At 42.3% G+C, this 19,457-nt stretch overlaps 2 protein-coding genes across 2 annotated transcripts in view; both read right to left on the reverse strand.

Moving 5' to 3' along the window:
* Positions 1-11,563, reverse strand: part of arhgap46a (Rho GTPase activating protein 46a) — a 36,656-nt gene extending 25,093 nt beyond the window's left edge. The window contains exon 1 of the mRNA XM_078247850.1: positions 11,292-11,563. Coding sequence (XP_078103976.1) covers positions 11,292-11,305 — 14 coding nt within the window. The 5' untranslated portion in view covers positions 11,306-11,563. The remainder of the gene's footprint in view (positions 1-11,291) is intronic.
* Positions 11,564-12,295: 732 nt separating this feature from the next.
* The window catches only part of sulf2a (sulfatase 2a), a 38,208-nt gene continuing 31,046 nt past the window's right edge, over positions 12,296-19,457 (reverse strand). The window contains exons 8-21 of the mRNA XM_078247851.1: positions 19,142-19,270; positions 18,796-18,852; positions 18,535-18,664; positions 17,874-18,087; positions 16,128-16,410; positions 15,905-16,001; positions 15,700-15,794; positions 15,551-15,610; positions 15,308-15,474; positions 14,984-15,126; positions 14,702-14,810; positions 14,578-14,611; positions 14,056-14,109; positions 12,296-13,665 (exon numbers count right to left, since the gene is read on the reverse strand). Of these exons, the coding sequence (XP_078103977.1) occupies positions 13,635-13,665; positions 14,056-14,109; positions 14,578-14,611; positions 14,702-14,810; positions 14,984-15,126; positions 15,308-15,474; positions 15,551-15,610; positions 15,700-15,794; positions 15,905-16,001; positions 16,128-16,410; positions 17,874-18,087; positions 18,535-18,664; positions 18,796-18,852; positions 19,142-19,270 (1,603 nt within the window). The 3' untranslated portion in view covers positions 12,296-13,634. The remainder of the gene's footprint in view (positions 13,666-14,055; positions 14,110-14,577; positions 14,612-14,701; positions 14,811-14,983; positions 15,127-15,307; positions 15,475-15,550; positions 15,611-15,699; positions 15,795-15,904; positions 16,002-16,127; positions 16,411-17,873; positions 18,088-18,534; positions 18,665-18,795; positions 18,853-19,141; positions 19,271-19,457) is intronic.

Raw genomic sequence — 19,457 nt, forward strand, 5'->3', positions numbered from 1 at the left:
CTCCATCAGTTGATTTAACAGCCAGGTATACATAGAAAGAACATGGAGGGGATATAGGAGCCTTTCACATACGGTCTTCCCATGTGTCCCAGTGCTTTATGCTGGGAAGCCATCTGGTCCAACCCCTCACACCAGGCAAGCAGCCCTGACCTTAGTGGACTCAACATGAGGGGTGGTTTTATACTGTGTTTTTAACCCACCTGGGATGAAAAGAAAATGAGAGGGGACATTTAGGGAAAAAGTATATGCAAGTGTCAAAAAATGTGTTTTATGCGTTTGTTTGTGATGCAGGGTTTGGATTCAATATAGCAGAGTAGCGTTTACAGTCTGAGCTACCACAATGAGGCCCAACTATCAGAAGATGACTTACAGACTAATTAAATTCGCAACACTTCATGGGAAGGAAGCCTAGCAAATAATGGGGCATTCAAAGCAGAGGCCAAACCGTCAATACCATCCCACACATAGCAGCGCCTTCATCCTTTTACTGCTCCCGGCCTCCAAAAGAGCCCTTCCCACTCTGAGAAAATGATCTCTCCATGCTGCATTCCTTATTATTAGGTCCTGTGTTTGTCATCACTCTCTATAAATGCAGTGTTTATTGTTTTAGAGGGGTTTTTTTGGAGTCCCAAAACTCCATGGCAGTGATGACATTGGGGAAACCAGCACAAAATGTAACATGCCGGACCATGTCCTGAACACCCCAACAGGAAACCAGGGTTTGGGGGTCAACCGTGGAGGCCGTGGCTGACGAGTTTAGCAGCACGGGATGTAGTGGTTGCATAAGGACTGTTCACTCTGGGTAAATAAACAGCAGTTAGAGCTGAGAGCGAGCCTGCTGGGCTCTGTTGACACGGCCAGATAAGCAGGAAGACAGACCAGTGTTCAGGTTATGAAATTCCTGGAACATCACTTTTGGGAGTACTCAAACAACATGAGTGATTGCCTAATACAAAAGGACTTCTTCTGCAGGATTTACCAGGACTAAGGTCGACACATTTTTATTTCGACACATTTAAAATGAAAATAAGAGTTATTTCCACCATAACGACATATCTTTCAGTCTCAAAATTAAGTCCAATCCAATCCATTTTATTTATATAGCACATTTAAAAAACAAAAAAGGTTTACAAAGTGCTGGACAAGAAATGAAACATAAAAAACATATACAAACACATAGAACACATCAAACAACATAAGACCACACAGTTCTCATGCTGGGTTAAAAGCCAGGGAATACAAGTGAGTTTAAAGACGCAATTTAAAAGATTTGAGGGTCGGGGCCAATTTGACCTGTGGAGGTAGCTCCACTAGTTTAGGCGCTGCAGCTGAAAAAGCGTCGTCGCCCCTGGTTTTTAACCTGGTTTTTGGAGTGACCAGCCGAAGTTGATCAGTGGACCTAAGTGACCGTGAGGGGGTAAGTAGCGGACAAACACCATCCTAGTTGCTATACGTTTTTGGTGAAAAGTTACTGTCTGTAGTACTAATTCATTTAACTCCAGCCTACTCAGCTTTAAGTGATTCTCTGACTTGAGAGGCAGACATAAAAGTAGTGCAGGACTCCCAACAACTGAGGCAGTCTGCTTCGTGCTGCAAATGTTCATAAATGGTTTGGAATGCAGTCTGCACCAGCTCAGCGAAGTAGAACTTCAACAGAAACATTTTATATTGAACTAAAATTAACTCATTACACACATGGCTCGTTGACTAAAGGACAGATCACCTGATTTTCCTCTGGGGAAAGTCAATCTAATTGAAGCAGACTTGCATGCCAGAGACCCGTGTTGGGGGCTTGTGTGGTCCTAAACCAGTACTTGATTGCGCTTCAGTTAATATAGGAACATAGAGAGTTGAGGAGTAGGATTTTTCAGCTAACCTACACTGTTTAATTGTAACAGTGGGGGGTATCATTCGTCTGGTGACAATTCTGTCTCAAAAACTGTCCACAGCTTTTAAAAAGATTTGCAAATCTAACTATGAAATACAACGTCCTTTTTACTCTTGCGTGTAATAACACACTCTCTGCTCTCCCGCGGCACACAGGATCTTTGTCTCCCATTTGGGTCAAGGAGACGCTTCAGCAGCCTATGGTTATTCCACAGCGACTAAAAATAAAGCTTGTCAAATTGTACAAAAACTCTCTGCAAACAGAGCCTGCCACTGAGACCGAGAGGACAATACTGACACAGGCACACACAGAAATACGTGCACACAAGCACACCTTCTCAACCATCTTGTTACTCTTAGTCCCAATGTGCCAAAGGTCTCCTTCTGAAGGAGAATTACTTCATCTATCATCCACAATTTACAGTCAGCTCCTAAAATAACTAGAACTGAGAGCGGTTTCCCATAGTGAGGGAAACAACAGAATATAGCTCATGGAATCTGCTCCATTGTTCTAAGCCAATGCCAAAGTGTAAATGGCACTTTTCCCAGAAGCGGTAAACATAGAGGACTGGACAATACATTCACTAGAAATAGGGCAACTAGCTGCCTTGTGTCATTGTCCAGCTTTGGATTTCAAACAAACTCAAAAACCAATGTGGCTGTTGATTTTGTCAAAAAGATAAACAATACAGAGAGAAAAAAGATTGTTTTTTTTCTGTGTAGCATAGAGTTTTGACCAAACTATGGTAGCAGTGTTTCATCAGATAATCTAGTAATGGCTGAAATGCAGCTTCATGCTTCAGTGCCATTGTGGCATTTCTGATGGACAGATAGGACACCTTCAGAAACTGAGCCAAATGGGGGTACTGCATTACTTTGTCCATAAACTTGTTAAGGTGATATAATCTAATAGACAAAATCAGCGAGCCAGCTAAGCTTCCATTCACCAATCCGGACTCTTGTAAGGCAACCTCTAACCCTTTCTAACAACAGACTATTCTGAGCTGTTGCTTGTGACCGTCCCTTGTGGACCAAGGCAGGCTGAGTTCTCACACAGGGCCTGCCATTCATCTAGGAAACCTTAGCACTCTGTTCACCAGGCCCAGCAACAAGTGCCAAGGTCCACCCTGGCCAGTATATTTACAGCCCAGCCATTTCCTATTTAGACACATACAACCTCCTTTCTCCTCAGATACTGGCTTTAAAACAAGAGATTGCTCAGAGAAGAGGAAGGAATTTAAACTCACCTAGATGCACAGGTACAAAACTATTAAAAATGTAGCAACAATACGAAACCACTGGTAATTTGCACTCTCGGGGCAAGCAGAGGCATGTACCTCAATAAAATACAAGGAGTGATCTTCCATAAGCAGACTTCTGTTTGACATGTACTGTATATTCAAGTACAAAGTCTTTTCAGGATGGCTGCTAGGCAACCTGCTTATCTAAATATTGTAAAACAAGAGCAAGGACACAGACCGACTACTGAGTGCTTGGCAGCAGTTCCAGTGGCTGTGACTAACGAAGAGTGTAATCGTAAACCTGGCACGTTGAGTGCTGTGGCCACGGCCCCGTTTACTGGAGTGAAGATGGCAGCAGCTCTAGCGTGTGTCACCCCAACACTGCACTGACAAAATTTGAGAAACACACTTAAAATAATGTAGGGTTATATGAGTTTACTTTCCATTTCACTTTTCTCCTTAAAAACTTTAGTCAGGATCAGGGTGCAAAATTGACTTTTTTGTCCGCTGGCCAAATGGCTAGTGAATGTTCAAATGTTACCAGCCATTTCATAGATTACAATAGTTTTCTTTTGGCTGGCGAGTAAAGCAAATCTACCAGTCACTTGCATAATTTAGCAGCATTTGGCTAGTCGATGGTGATCATTTTGTACCCTGGTTAGGATATTTGGTTGCTGGTGTTTTGTTTAACGGTGTGTAGGGGTGCTCCCCATTAAAAAAACTATGGGACACGGCTAGAAATTATAGGTCAGCTTGGACGGTTGCGTTTCCTCCAACATGTTTCCATTGCCAGTACTTTGTTGATAGTAAAGACATGAATCGGGCTTGAGGGAAGCTAATCTTGTCCTGATCAAAAGAGTAATTCAGCCTTTGCAAAGGCATACGTTTGTTTCCTGGAAGTGTCCGCTGAACCATAAGTTTCAGTTGGAAACAGAGCTGGGACAAGGTGCTATGTGGGTCGTCACTGTGCAGGATGTGTTAGGCTTATACACTCAGACCAGGCATCCAGAACAATCAGGGGGAGAGTGCACATATGTCAGATGACAGAAAAAAGCCCTGCACCTGTCATACACACATTCTTTGGACCTTTTGTTTAACACCTCCCGTAAACTGTCGTGTCACCATAGTTAGAGGTCAGTCAGACTCATGGCACAACTGGTCCCTATTTTAACAACAAACAAACCTGCATGAAGACTGCTGAGTCTGTTTTAAAGCAATGGACTTCTGAGAGGCAATTTGGCATTCATCCCTACAGAAACCCTCATAAAGTTAATGCCAGGGGTTAGGATGCTGTATAGTTATCTTGTTCTCTGACTTTAACAGTGATGCGCTTTGTAAACCAGACCCACAGGGCTGCATACTGCCTGTCTTGTTTACTCTGTTGCCCCTTGTCAGAATGTTCAAAGGGTTTATCCATCTTCTGTACATCCCTTGAAGAATTCAGATGATCAAAGGGGTGTGAAAAAAAAATTGGGCAAGAACTTGGCTTGATCAATGAGACCTTAAACGAATACGCACTTCTGTCCAACCGATGTGACTTCCAACAGCATAATTAAATTTATGACTTATACCTTATACAGATTTGTCAATGTTAACACAGACTGTGTGACTGGATATGCTGAAATAAAATAAGTTATCACAGAGAGGGTGGACAGAAATATAAACAGCATTTTCAAACTGAACCACATTAATGGGGACATGGCCTAAAAAAAGATTCAGACCTTTTCTATCTACTTCAACCCCCCCCCCCCTTCAGGAGCAGTTGCCAGTGTCCATTCCTCACTCGTGTGCTGACACACAAGTTCAGGAGTCGTCTTTCACGGCAAGACACGTAAGGCATGATAGAGCCGGCCTTATGTGAGCCAACCCAGATACCAGAGCTGCAGGTTGCCAAGGAAGGGAAGTGAGTTAAAGCACTTTAAGACCAAACAGCTGGGCATCCACATGCCTCGCAGATAGAAGAAGGAGAGCATGGGAGGATAAAGGTGAACAGAGCTCACCTTGTCACCTGATTTACCTCCAAAAGGGCTAGACGCTAACACGCTGTTTATATTGGGTGTTGTTTTGAAAAAGGTTTATGGTAGCCACAGTGACATGGCGTTCCCCGGCACGAACCATAAAATGACGTTACTACAGCTGTCTTTTCCAGTGCGAAGACCCTGCAAGCTGTCGCGGCGTGTGGTTGTGCACCTCTGAATTTTTGGAACTACGCGTCCACTGCGCGGGCTGCGCTTTCAGTTCAACACGGTCGGCTGGGAAGAACAGGTTCCTCTGTACAAACATCTGTTATTCTTCATGTACAGACCACAGGGAGTCAAACAGCCTTAAATATGCATTTAGAGAGAGACACCACGCTGGGAAAAGAAGAAACATTTTGCTGGAGAGTGTGGAAACACATGAGAGATCGTTTTGTCAAAGCTAAAAAAAAAAAACGGCTTCATGTAAAGAGTGTTACAGGCAGACAGTCATTTCGATTTGGAGATAAACAACAGTCATGATGATGATTACAGTAGATAATAGGGGTGGGAATCTCTTGGCACCTCACGATTGGATTCCGATTCAGAGGCCAACCATTCGATTCTAAACCGATTATCGATGCAACAATTTCTTTATGTACATTTCCATGCGTGATTTAAAAAAAAAAATACATATAAATCTGAGTTTGCTAATCACTTCCTAGACAAAGCGGCTAGACAAAGCTTAGATATATTTGTCACACACAAGTTTTAATGAAACGTTTTGTTTTCTGAGGTTTTTGTTTTGTAGTCATTCCATGCTTAAGCCTTAAAGTCAACTTCTCTCACAGTAATCTTCCATGTCAGAGGCACTCTGTTTTCTGATTTGTACTTGTCTGGAGACAGGATCTTTTAAATAAAAATCAACACATATCAAAGATATCAATTATTAACTTATCAGAATCGATGATCAAATCGTTCTAGAGAGAATCGCGATGCATCTATATATCGATTATTTTTCCCACCCCTAGTAGATAAATGTAATGTTTTGCGGTACGTCTGTGTTTTACCAGCAGATTGAACACCTTTGAGGCGAACAATGTCTTTCGGCCAATTTCTGTAAAGTCAAACGCAATAATCCTCCTGCAGCAACCCTACAACAAGGAAATGTCATCATCACTCAGTGAAGACGAGTAAATATACTTCCAGCATGATTGGCAGTTGTGAGTCACTAGAATGACTGCACATCCCACAATCCGTTAGAACCAGATGGTCCGGTTTGGTCTGTGTGCTATGCTAGGCCTACACAAACGTGTGCCACTTTTGGACATGGGTTTCTATTTTAAAACCGTGGCATGGTAAAAAAAAATAAAAAATCTAAAGTGGACTTTGGATTCTGCACAATGCCAGCCTATACTCTGTCTTCAGCAAGAAGGAATACAAAGGCATATGTTGACTGCTTGCTTGTGAAAGACAACCGCATGAACACGATGAATTGATTGGGAAATTAATAAAATTATTCCTTCTGCAGCAGTCGCCTACAGTTTCTTGTTATATGTAAATCTGTGGGCTATCTGGGAACAGGAAAAAAATGGTTACCTAGTTGACAAGAATGTCCTGTGATGACTCACGGTCATATGCATTACAAAGCCTATGAAATGCACCCTATTCTGAAGCCTGTGATGAAACAGAACAATGCAGACTATTGTCAGATCAACAGGCAGACTTCATTCAACGAGAACTCTCTGTGGTGCCTCCACACAGGGGAGCCCAGCCAATCAGAGCTGGGGCGGGGAGGAGCTTGGGACATGTATACGAGGTCTGTGGTGATGACCTCCTTCAACAGCTGCCCTAATCCAGAACTAGAGACAGTTTCCCCTCTCCATTGGCACTGGATTAGACTGGATCTCACAAGGTCGTTCAGCCCCGTTCGGCAAGGCTAGCCTTTCCCATGCTGCTTTCCAACTAGCGATTTTTCATGGCCTAATGGTGAATTAATTCCCTGTAGATGCCAAAATGTTCACCCCACTGCAACAAACTGATTCTTCATGAGATGTGAGATAAAAGTGCCTACCTTGCCACCGGTTCCAGCAGAACATTTTAGTGTTGGCAGTCTTAAATGTTACTTCAGATACCCTCGCTGAAATCCGCCTACAAACTCACTGCAGAGAAGCAGCGCTCTGTGATTTCTGTATGGAGAGTATTGTCATGTCCTGCCATCCTCCCTTCTCCCACGAACGCTGCAGCTTTCAGCAGCAATGCTGGGAAATTTCTGCCCCCATACTGCTCTGCTGAGCAGTTACTGTCCGTCTGAGACACTACTCCAGCAACAGGGTCAATAAATTCCCTGTCCTTCCTCAAATCCACCCCTTTCCTTGGTTGAAGAGCACATGGGGATTTTTCAGGTCAGAAGAGACTCTGGACGAAAGTGAACATATGCAGGCTGAGGACGGGATCAGGGCGTTTACCACATTTAGGCAGGCATTTCTGTCCAGTACACCAGCTGTCCGAGCAGGAACAATGGGGTCGCTTGTCCAAACAAGAAAGAATAAACCTATTCGGATGTAATTGCGTTTAATTACCCTAAACATACATTGTCCAAACTTTATCTTGTCAGATCATTCAGGGTCATACATGTTAAAGTGCTCATATTATGCTTTTTGGCTTTTCCCCCATTCCTTTATTGTGTTATATATCTTTTTTGTGCATGTTATAGGTTTACAAAGTGAAAAAGCCCAAAGTCCACCCCAAAGGGACTTACCATCTCCAACAGAAAACACTGTTCACAAACTGCTCCAAACAGCTCTGTTGTAGTCCAGCCTTTACTTCTGTGACGAATGTGCGTCACTTTGGAACACACGTTATAATGCTCGCCTAGCTGCTAGTGTGGCACGCCCTCATACTCTGCTTCTGACTGGCTAGTAGTCCTTACCAAGGTACTGCGCATGTGCGACTCCCAACAAAGATTGAACAGAAGTGAGATGCCTCACTCTGTAGCTAAAACAGAGAGCTCAACACACGTTTTTTGAAAATTAAACCATGTAAACCTATTCTGGTCCAACCTCTAAATACAATTATGAACCTGAAAATGAGCATAATATGAGCACTTTAAATATGAAGACATGTTCTGCCCAGCCTTTTAAAAATGAACTCAAGCATTCTGCGTGCTGCCAAAAAAACATTTACTATTAGTTTCTGACCTGCTTGCCTACCACCACCAGCAGTTTGTAACTACATTTTAAGTTGGACCACACCATCCCCCCGAATCCTCCCCTGCTGACATGACAAACGAGGCCAGAATCTAATCCCAGAGCTGAGTTACAGAGTGAGTGGGGGGGTCAGTGGCTGGCCGAGGAGCCACACAGGAAAGAAACGTCCCGATTGTCCTCGAGATGAAGTGAAGGTGCAGACGCCAGGCCCTCCAGGCTTAGAAGTGCAGAGCAGCCTGGTGAAGATGTTAATGCTGGGTCTGTACGGGCCCGAGGGGAGGAGTGGGGTGGATTATGATTTAAGAGGCCATTGCTGGGGATCAACGGTGTAGGGACAGATTAATAGTTCTTAATAACAACAGAGTTTTAGGTTTGGAATAGAGTGAGACAAATATGACGCTGCATTTAAGGGGCAAATAAAACCTGTGTCTCATCCCTGTCTGTTCCAGTGTAACATTTTTGTGTGTAATGATTGCATTTTATGTGCATTTGTAATTTTTGTGTAGAGCTCATTTAAGTTTTGCACTGCACAGCTCACTACGATTATATAGACTCGTTCAACTCTTTTGAAGCAGATGACTAATTCATCCTTACAGCCTATCTGTGCACATGACCATCCCACAAGTTATTATCCCCTGTAATGCTAGTGAGTGATGATCAGCACTCTTAGCGTCAGGTTCAAGCTAGTGTGGGCCAGGAATCTAACCCAGCCTTTAATCTCTGCAGATGTCAGTGGCTGTACAGGTGCACATTAATGTGTTTTGGCAAATCACTTTAACCTCATTACAGTGTCATTGTGGCAGGCCACAGAGAATCAAAGTCAGATGAAAAGTGGGTGTGGAGAGTTAAGAACACTGATCCACAGGGATGTAACCAGGATTATAGTCCAGAAAACAGGAAAGAAGGGAACGGAAGCTGGAAAATATGACTTGATTGACTGGGTAAACCCAGCCCGATCTGCCGGCGATTTGATTTCGTCCTGCAGCACAGGCTGGAAACCCGTACGTTTATCTATCCTGCATCCGTTACAATTTTGCAGGGACCAATCACAAACTGTCTTATCCAGCTGGCGCGCTACTGGCGGGTTTAACACGATGACGATAGAGAAGTGACCAAGCAGCGACTTGTTTACATTCAACATAGCGGCCACCGAAGCGCAGCAACCCATTGATGCCGCTGTCGCTGCTACGTCACCCGGATCGTTGGTCTGTTTGGTTGAAGGACTATCCAATTGCATACAGAGTCATTTGAACTATGCCCGTTGATCACACCTCTTGTGCAATAGAAAATACAGAGCAGTCTCCCCAGACTGATGTTCAATCTTAAAAGATTGAGCTTGGTCTGGTGATAGCCAGACTAATGATTATGATTATATATATATATATATATATATATATATATATATATATATATATATATATCATCCACAGTCATATTATTAACATGTCACAACTCACAACAAGCCATTGCCACTGGAGTACAAGCTTCAAAATCACTTCCTCTCAACTGGCAAACAAACTTGTCCAACAATGCCAAATCCTCTGTAGGATGGACATCCTGCCTTGTCGTTGTCCAAGACCCAATTTTGATTAATCTTTTAAGGGGTTGCAGGGTTTGTTCCCTTATGTCTGTCTACTGTTGTGAGCTAGTAAGGCAAACAGTGAGAGAACATCCTATTGTAATTTCTGCTCCTCATGGTGACAAGCTCAAATAATGGAAGACATGTTTTAGGGAGGGAGCAACACCAAATTGACCATTGTCTTGTCCCGCCATTCTGCCTTCTCTATCTGCAATGTAGTGCTGGGCAGATAGAGAAGTTAACACGTCTGCATAAACCAACACCACACTGTCATCAGATAAGCACCAGTTGGCAGGGGGATGGTGAAACTGATGCACCCAGGATGTCAGGTTGGCATGGCATGCCAAACTTATCACTTCAGGCTATATCAATTACATCTGTCTGGGTAGCTTGGTTGTAAAACAGTGACCAAGGCGTAGTATTCAACATGAGGCACACACATAGGAGGAAGAATATTAGGACATCAAAGACTCTCAAAACATCAGCTTTAGCCATTAAAAGTATGTCTACTGTATATAAAGTCATAGCACTAAACAGCAGTAAAGGAAATGTGAAAGGAACCAAAGTTATCCTTTTCATCTCAGTAGCTTTAAATAGTCTGGGAGGACTAAAGCAAACCATCTGTCCCAAGAAACCGATGAAAGCTAAACAAAGTGTTAATGCAGTCAAAGCAGATGCTGAAGAAATCCAACATGTGGAGATCAAACCAGTAGCTAAAGCTAAGAGCCCGAGTTACCTTTCTTCCACCAGTAAAAATGGGAGCAACAAATGAACTGTGGAACATTTGCCTTCCGTTTGGGTTATTGGCCTCTTAACCACAGCAAAGACTTATTAGAAAAAATCTAAAGATGGGTCTGGTTGATGATAGATTAACGAAGAAAGTAGGCTGGACCTCCCCGACAGCTACAGATAATTTATCTCTACTACAAATAGCAAATTGTGGCAAAACTTAACTGTACTTTAGCTAAGTGTCAAACTTCTGTCGTATTTCCCCAAGCTACATGCTAGCAAGCTACAAATTAACGTTAGCTAGTTAAACTGTTTATAACTGCTGTACATCTGGTGAGCCAGAATAATAACTGCCCAACGTTAGAAAATATCATTTGAATTTCAGTTTTAAGTTAAATGAATCATTTCAACCTACTCTCTTCACATTACTGATTTTTCTCAATCGCGTAAGTTAGCTACTTCATTTTCACAAACGTTTAGCAAACATTTAAGCTTTAAAACCACCTACAAACACGGTAAAGTACTTAAACAATGTAATTATCCATTGAGTGGCGTGGTTTGTTCACTGCGTGCTGGCTGCCCTCAGAAATCTGTAAGCGGCGGGGTGATAGCGAGGCAACCAAGCTTAAGCTTCGTAACTTTCTCCAGTTAAGTTTATATCACTATGAAATTAAAGTGAGAGTTAACGTACCTTGTCGCCGCCATTTTCTTCACATTGTAAACAAGGCGTCAAAAAAGGGAAAACGATGTTTAGCTTGTATCGGGGTGAAGGTAATTTTCTGAGCGCACAGAGCGGTCCGAAGAGTGAGTGTACGGGACAGTCCTCTCCGGTGGTGAATCTCATATGCAGTCTCCGCCTCTGCACGTGAGTCATAGCTAGGTTGGGATGGGGGTCACCCAGTCTGCCTAAATGGTCTGCACCCCCACCACTCCCCCTACACTGTCCCCTCGACTAGCTGTCTGGCTGGAAAGAGCAGAAGCCAAACCATAAGCAAAACCCTTTAGTGGCTCAGCTGGCTGAACAAAGCAGAGTAATAAAAAATGTAAAAACCTAGCTATGTGACCAGAGCTATCACATCATGCTTTGAGGGAACACTAACGGTCCGCAACTGTCTGTCAACTTATCTTGCAGTTGGACCAATAACTTACGCTACCGAAGTTGTACATCTTTCTGTGTATTGAAATACCTGCGTTCTTTGTTTTCCTAGTTTATTGTTACAAAAAGGCTTACATACTATTGTTTATTTTTTATTAAGTCGTCATTTGTAAAATATGCTATTCATTAGCAAACCTAACTAAGATTGTAGCTCTCTGCTAAATAAAACCCACATCTTGAAAGATGTCCACAACACGGCGGTTGCTAAGTGACACACCAGTATGAGAGACGCCGGATTCATATTTGAATATCACATCAGGCATTTGATATGCTCATTTTACAACGTATTCTCAATTAATTCAGCCAGTCAGAGAGCTTAGTACATTATCTCTTTTATGATCACACAATTAGCTATCTTCACTATTGTAATTGTAGTGAGCTGTAGTAACCTAGTACCATGTTACCCTTGTGTTGTTATCCCCCGTGGACAAGCCTTAATTTTACAGTCTATGGGACAAGCAGACAGAGACACCTGCTGGACAGGAACACAAACCACCATGCAGTTTCAGAATAAAATTTGGCTCATGTGTTATGGTCAAACAACACTTTATTCACAATTACTATCAGCGCTCAGGTCTATGGAAATATTTGCTAAGAAAAATCAAAGAAGCTAACAAAGGCAAGTTGCTAAAATTCACATCAATAAGTACTACACTGTTGTGTTGTTCCTCTGGCACAGAGTAAACTATATATGCATTAAACGTACAGGCGTATCTCTTCACAGTGAACCCTTTAAGTGCTTTTACGATGTAAATAAGGACAAACATACATAGTTGCGGGCAATGACATTTCTCAAGCTACATTTTTCCCTACAAGTTCATTTTGTCATGCCATATCATACAAGGTCTGCCTCTTCAGTATTATAAAAAATATTGTAAACATTTATATTAATTGCACAACATACATTCAAATACATACTGTACAGCAAGGTTTTACTTCTGTATTGTTATCCTGTAGCACCATGTCTAGCAAGCTGAACAAACTATATAGCTAATTCTACAGTGATGGTAATGACAATACAAAGGAGTATAACGGCATTTACTAATGACGCATTCGGCCAGTGGTCAAATATTCTGGAGGTTTGGATTCTATCATTGTGAGATAGTAGTTACTGCAGGCCTGTTCAAAGTGTGGCTGACACTGGATGGGGTTCAATCAAGGCAGGCAATCTGTAGTCCCTTCACATCTCACAGCTTTGAGGAAGATGATGCTTAATTAAAGACATTCACCAGTGTTAAGATCAACTATAATACAAAAGATTATGGCGAAGAGTTTTGTCGGTCGTTTAAAAGTCCATACCACTTCCATGTGCAGACACGTTGATGCAGAGAAAGAACATACTGTAGCCTATGTCTTGTTACTCCAAGGACTAATGATTTAGTCAGCGTGTGCACAGAGACATCATGAGACCATGACGATATTGAGTAGCAGCAGAGTTGACATGTAACTCATCATATTTCCACCCAGTCCCATATGTCATGAAAGAAAGCTGAATAAAGCTGATATACAGTATATTATGTACAAGCAGTACTGTTAGAAAGAATGGCTTGTGGACATAAAACTATCCCACTTGATTCACAGCATCCTGTTAATGTTAACGGTCCAGGACAGCTGGGGCAAAACAGATGATGTAAATAAGAATGAAATGTGTGCGAAGGTAGAATTGACAAGTCTTCCTCTCAGTCTCAGCATCTCCTCTGCCTGGGTGAGAGTAATGAAGAGCAGCTCTCTCAAAAATGAAAACCCAGATAAGAGTAAAGTAGTATCTCAGGTTATGGTCCATCGAAGTGTGGTCAAGGTCCTCAGGTATGCCTGCACTCCCCCTTCTCTTTCCTTCGCTGGAGGAGGCCAATGTGGTGGGTTGTGGGATGCAGGTGGTTAACCAACCCACCCTTCCCAAATCTGCCCTCTGTGCAGGGAAAACAAAGACTTTGAATTAAATGTGCCACGTGGCACGTAGCATTCACTAGAAACCATGGCTCCAGTTGTGATCTGGTCCTACACACACTGCTAGGAAAAGTAAGAAATGACAATAACAGGACTGAGAACACAACATAATAAGACAATGTTACATCTGCATTGCTTTATTTTATTTGAGTAGGTAAATGAAAAAGATGGTGTAGCTTTGCAATGCAGGTAAATGAGAGTTACTGTAAGTATAGGAGTAAAGAATTACAGTAAAGAGGAGAGAGGGGAGCATGCTGCTGGGTCATCTAACCAAGCTGAAAAAAAATCTGGATGGAGATAGGAGTAAAGCTTGGCTGACTTCAAAGGAACAGATGGGTTATGACAAACTCACAGCGATTTGGAGGAAGGCTTCTTCACTTTTGGCCTCTTTCGACGATGAACTGGCCTGAAGCATGCACAGCACATATACATGTGCAGGGCAAATGCACGTGCATGGAGACAAACAAACAGGTTTACACACACAAACACACACACACACACACACACACACACACACACACACACACACACACACACACACACACACCGACAGGCAGGCACACACATACACCCCCACACGCACAGCAGAGACAGGCAATTAGGCTTTATTACAAAAAGGTAACAGCAGAAGCTGAAAAGCAGGCTTGCATTTTGGCCCTCTTTGGCTTCTGCATGCTATAACGGCTGTGATCACAACAGTAAGGAACCTGTATTTCATTTTCTTGACTCCGTAGATGACTGGCAGTAAGAAGAAACATAACCAAAGACACAATAGGGAGGATTTCAACCTCCCAGAGTTCAAATTGTAACATGAATTCCATCTGCTGTGTTTATAAAAGTAATCAACTGTGCTGTAAGAGAAAGACGAAAATACCTGTATTCACTGAAGTAGTTTCGCTCTTTTCCTCCTAAAAGGAAGTAGGGTAACATTAGTCTCAGTCTGAAATTACTAGGGGCACTATAATCAATCATGTTTACCTTAGAGGCTTTTTACTCACCCTTCTCTGGGTTGCATTGCTTATGTCCCTTGCAGCCCCGTAAGTCCATGAGCTGTTGGTGCATTGCATTCAGAGCATTGCGGTCGAGGGTGCTGACAGCATTTATCAGCTACAGTAATAATAAGGGCAAAATAGTCAGCAAATGCTTTGGAAACTCTGGAAAAATCTCTGTGCTCACAGGAATGTACTATGAATCATGTCGTGGGATCGTTTTATAGTTATTATTGGTAAGTTATTTATGTATCTGCCATAGAGTACAGTGTGCCTGTACAAATGAAATACCTGGTATGGGTCACTGCTGAGGTCAAAATACTCCAGGAAACCAGTAGCAAATTCACAAAACAGGAAGTTGTGTGTGTCATTGATGGTCCTTAGACACCAATAGGTGTTATTGTTGGCACTGGTGCATGCACAGAATGGACCCACTGAGGGAAGGAAGGAGGGAGTCGGAGTGGGTTAGGAAGGGTGGGGTGAGAGTGGAAAATACCGGGGTATTACAACAGTGTTTCAAAATATTATTTTCACAATACCTGCTTTGGAAAATATTTAAAAGTTCCACAACAATATTCTTCAAATGTATTCACACAGCCATATGTTATTCCTTACTTGTCCAGAAGGGGGCTGTCTGCCAGTGATGGTTGTCGTGGGTGAAGCAAGTGAGGCCAGGCATGCTGCAAGTGTCGTTGTTTTGGAGCCTCTTGAGGAATTTACGTAGTTTCTTTCTGCGCTTCTGCTCCTTCTGCAGCCACTGACTCTGTTGCTTTGATGGCATTCTGATGAGAACGAAACAAATTCAATACAGCGGGACTGCAAGAGGAAATACAAAAAAAGAATTGTCTAAATCTTTACCTGACTGAGTGCATGCGCCCTGCATTGAGCCTGAACGTCTCTTTATTCTTGAGGAGATAACTGTGAAGACCAAAAAAAAAAAAAACAACTGTCACATTATTTAATTAGCTTTTTACGCAGATTACAGTGCGGTTCGGACACATTCTCACCTGGGAGTGTTACACTGACATTCCTCTGGCCGCACCTTTTTCAGGTGACCTTTGACATCACGCAGGTTCTTGATTTTGGTCTGCAAGGTTTCAATCTAAACACAGGAGGGACAAACACACAAAGCTCATTAGCTACAAGCTAACTAACAACCTGTGAAATGGGTGTTATGAGCTAGATTTAACAAGGTACAGAATGTCGCAGTACCTCATGCTCAATGTGCAGTTTGTGGTCTTTCCATGCTTGAAGAGACTTGTAGAGGCCTCCATCACATTTTACTGTGTCATTCATAAGAATAGAGCACCTGCCGGATAACAAAAAAAAAAGCACAATAGCACTCAAAATCCTCAAATCATTTCCCAACATTTCATTTCTCTCTTTTATCACAAACACATTACACATTCATTTAGACTGATGTACGCAGTAGCACCTGTAGGTGACTTTAAGAGCATCAGGTGGTGTGAGTTTATTGCTGGTGGTGGGTTTGGCTGTGACTTCCATGCCACTGAACTCTTCATTGTCTTCCTCATTCCCCACTACTCTCTTCCTGTCTGTGGCCCAGCTGCTGTTCCTGGAGCCCAGGGGCCGGTAGCCCTCCTCTAGGTCTACGGCATACAGGTCCCCGTCCAGCTCGAACGACACAGAGCGGGCCCAGCGCTTCCTAGAGACAGACTTACTGGATTTCACCTCTGAATGAGACGAGACAGAGGGACCTGAGTAGGATGAAAAAGAGGGATGTGTTTTAGATGCTGGAGATCAAGATCTATGATGATGTAGACAAGTGAAGACCAGCACATGACAATAGGAAATATTGATGAATCGTTCCATGCTCTTGGTATCATATTCCATGAATCTTTTGAGCCCTATGATTACAGTTTTTGCCGAAGTATTACACAATTATCAAAACCTTACGCTCAAGGAGCAAAACATTGGCCCAGATGTGCACCACTATAAGCACAATGCCAGCCTCACACTTTTTGCAAAACAATACACACAGTGATTTGCAAAACACTAAACACACTTGCAATTCCAAAGCACTGACTGTCACGTTACCACACCTATGAGCCAATCTGTGAAACACAGCCATCGGGTGCATAAACACATGACTGCTTATTTGTAGACACACCAATCAGGTTTAGGCACTATAAAAATGCAGCAGGTAAGTGTATTTTCAGGTTTTTTTTAGATTCTTTTTATTTTTTTTGTTGTTTTTTGTTTTTTACTGTAATTGTAACCTGTACTGGATACAGTATTTTATGTTTGTCTGTTGTTTGCTGAGCTAACAGTGTCATGTACGCTACTGTAGTAGCATGAAAACTGGGACATGTTTTGTTGTGATTCTCCATGTTGACATGTTGACTGATTTGGGTATGTGGCGAGAAATAAATAATATTTTCCTCAGTCTGCAGCATTGGTCTTGTGTAGGATTTGTGTTTGTCAACTTATTGTATCTTTGCACTTTCTCTGTGTACTTCATTTACAGTACTCTAATCACTGAGATGTAGAATTGCTAAAAGTGTTTTAGGTTAGCAACGGCAGTGTGTAACTGGTTCAAACAGAATTAAGTCATATGAAATGTGTGTTTCATATGGTAACAAAATATGATGTTTATAAATGAGTGTATAGTTTTTGAGTGATTTGTTTTACAAAGGGTCTGAGGCGTTCTGCTAATTGGCTGTGTGGTTGTGCTAATTGTGTGTAGTGTTTTGAAAAACCGGTCCCTGTTTTCAAAATAGTGCTTAAGCAATCGAAAAAAACTGTAAAGGCTCACATGTCTAGCCTAGAAATCTAGACGCACCCTAGCGGCAGCAAATGTAATTTGCAGCCAGGGGGGGTCTAAGCACTCTCCGTTGGCTTGCGAGCTGGAAAAACCAAACTCTGGCCGGGCCAATCGCATTGTGTATAGAGTCAGTTGAGCCCTGTCAATGGTGAGTTGTCAGGCTATCACATGTCTACTCTAGTCCACCACTTGATGGCAGCACAGCCACATGCTCCTCATCTCATGAATACTTCAAAAGCTGGTTATTATAGCCTGAGATTAATGGCCCTGTTTGGCAAGTTTTGTAGGCTACTGCAAGGACATTTCAAAGTAAAGCACAAATGTCTTTCTGAACAAAATCAGATATATTAATTACTACCAGAACAAAGGTACATGTGAGTGACAAAAGGAACTTACTCTTCTTGGTGAGCAGCCTCTTCCTCTTCGGGACAGATGCTTTGAAGCCCACATCGTCGCAGTTACAGCTGTCTGAGTTGGACGTGGGAGACAGCTGGACGTGGGAGGCACCGCTGGCCATCAGAGCCTGCATACGTGGAGCAAAGAGACTAGCCATGCCCTTGCACTTATACAGCCTCAGCTTGCCAGTCGGGTCCTCCACACACTGCCACTTCTGAAATAAGGCGGAGGGAAATTTCATGACGGCGGGTGTTTAGGCTTGTACTGTAGCATAGCATAATTGTTGATGCATAGAAACCAACCATCTAAAATGTTCTTTATCGGGTTAGACTTACCATACAAATATCCCTAAAATGCAAGACATACTCCAGATCAACAGTATTCAAATATTCTTATAATGTTGTTATTAGTTTTTTTTAACAAACCAGAGTGTTCTTTACACGTACACTTATTCACACACATTATACTCAGCGCACTGCATTTTGTAGGATTAAAAAAGACACTGTGATGTCAAATTGAACCATGAGAGTACAATGACTGCATATTATACTCAGTAAATTGTCAAACAGATTGCAAATTATCACCCTGCACGAGCTACACTCCATGTTGTTCCCCTGAAACTTTAATAACCTCTCCCTCTTAGCTCCTGCAGGTTAGGTACCTGTCCTGGCTGCTGGCAGGACGTCTGGTACTCTGCTTTCTGGCACAGGTCCTTCACCCGTTGATATTTTGGCAGAAAGTTCTCCTCCTGGGCCATTTCCTTCCCATCAGCTCTCTTGTGTGGAGGCTTCCTAAAAGAACAGGAAAACACATGCATTTTTCTTCAACCAACCAAAGACAAGGAGTCTGATGTCACCAGAAGACAGAAGACAATGCCAGGACTGAGAACATGTCCTGCAAAAGGTCAATCAATAAAACATACCCTCTCTCCACAAGGAAAGAATCTCTCCATGTTTTACTCTTCCTGTTCAACTGGAACCTGGAAAATAAGTTAAAAAAATCCTCAGTCAGACCACGCTGTGATATTTACACTGAACCAACATGGACTCCATTTTCAAATGCCATGTCTTGTGTAGCACTGAAAGGAAAGTGGTGTTACATGTTTATATTTGGATTGTAAAATTAAAATCAAATAGTAAAACTTTACAAAGTCCAGGCAAACTGCTTTTTGGCAAATAGCCATCTAATCTGCAACACGAGAAATGCCATTATTGTATTGTCTTTTAAATGCCGGGACAGTGAGTAAAATAATTGTTGTGTGTGTTCACCTATTGACTGGCCTGTCTGTGTCCAGCAGCTTGAGGATAGACTTGCCATCCATTTCTGCAGGGATATCAACACCGGCCATGTCCAGCAGAGTCGGTGCCAAGTCAACGTTTAACACTACATGAGGATTACTGTAGGGAAGCAAAGGTGAGGTGATATTTGTCATTGGAATTTGGTAGAAACAAATAATAATAATAATAATAATAATAATAATAATTTATACTTTCTTACATGTAATCCCGCAAGGGAAATCACAATATCTCACACACATAATACTAGAGGACAGTATCTATTCTAGACATCAGAATATTGAATGAA

This window comes from Sander vitreus, chromosome 4 (assembly GCF_031162955.1).
Source record: "Sander vitreus isolate 19-12246 chromosome 4, sanVit1, whole genome shotgun sequence".
NCBI lineage: Eukaryota > Metazoa > Chordata > Actinopteri > Perciformes > Percidae > Sander > Sander vitreus.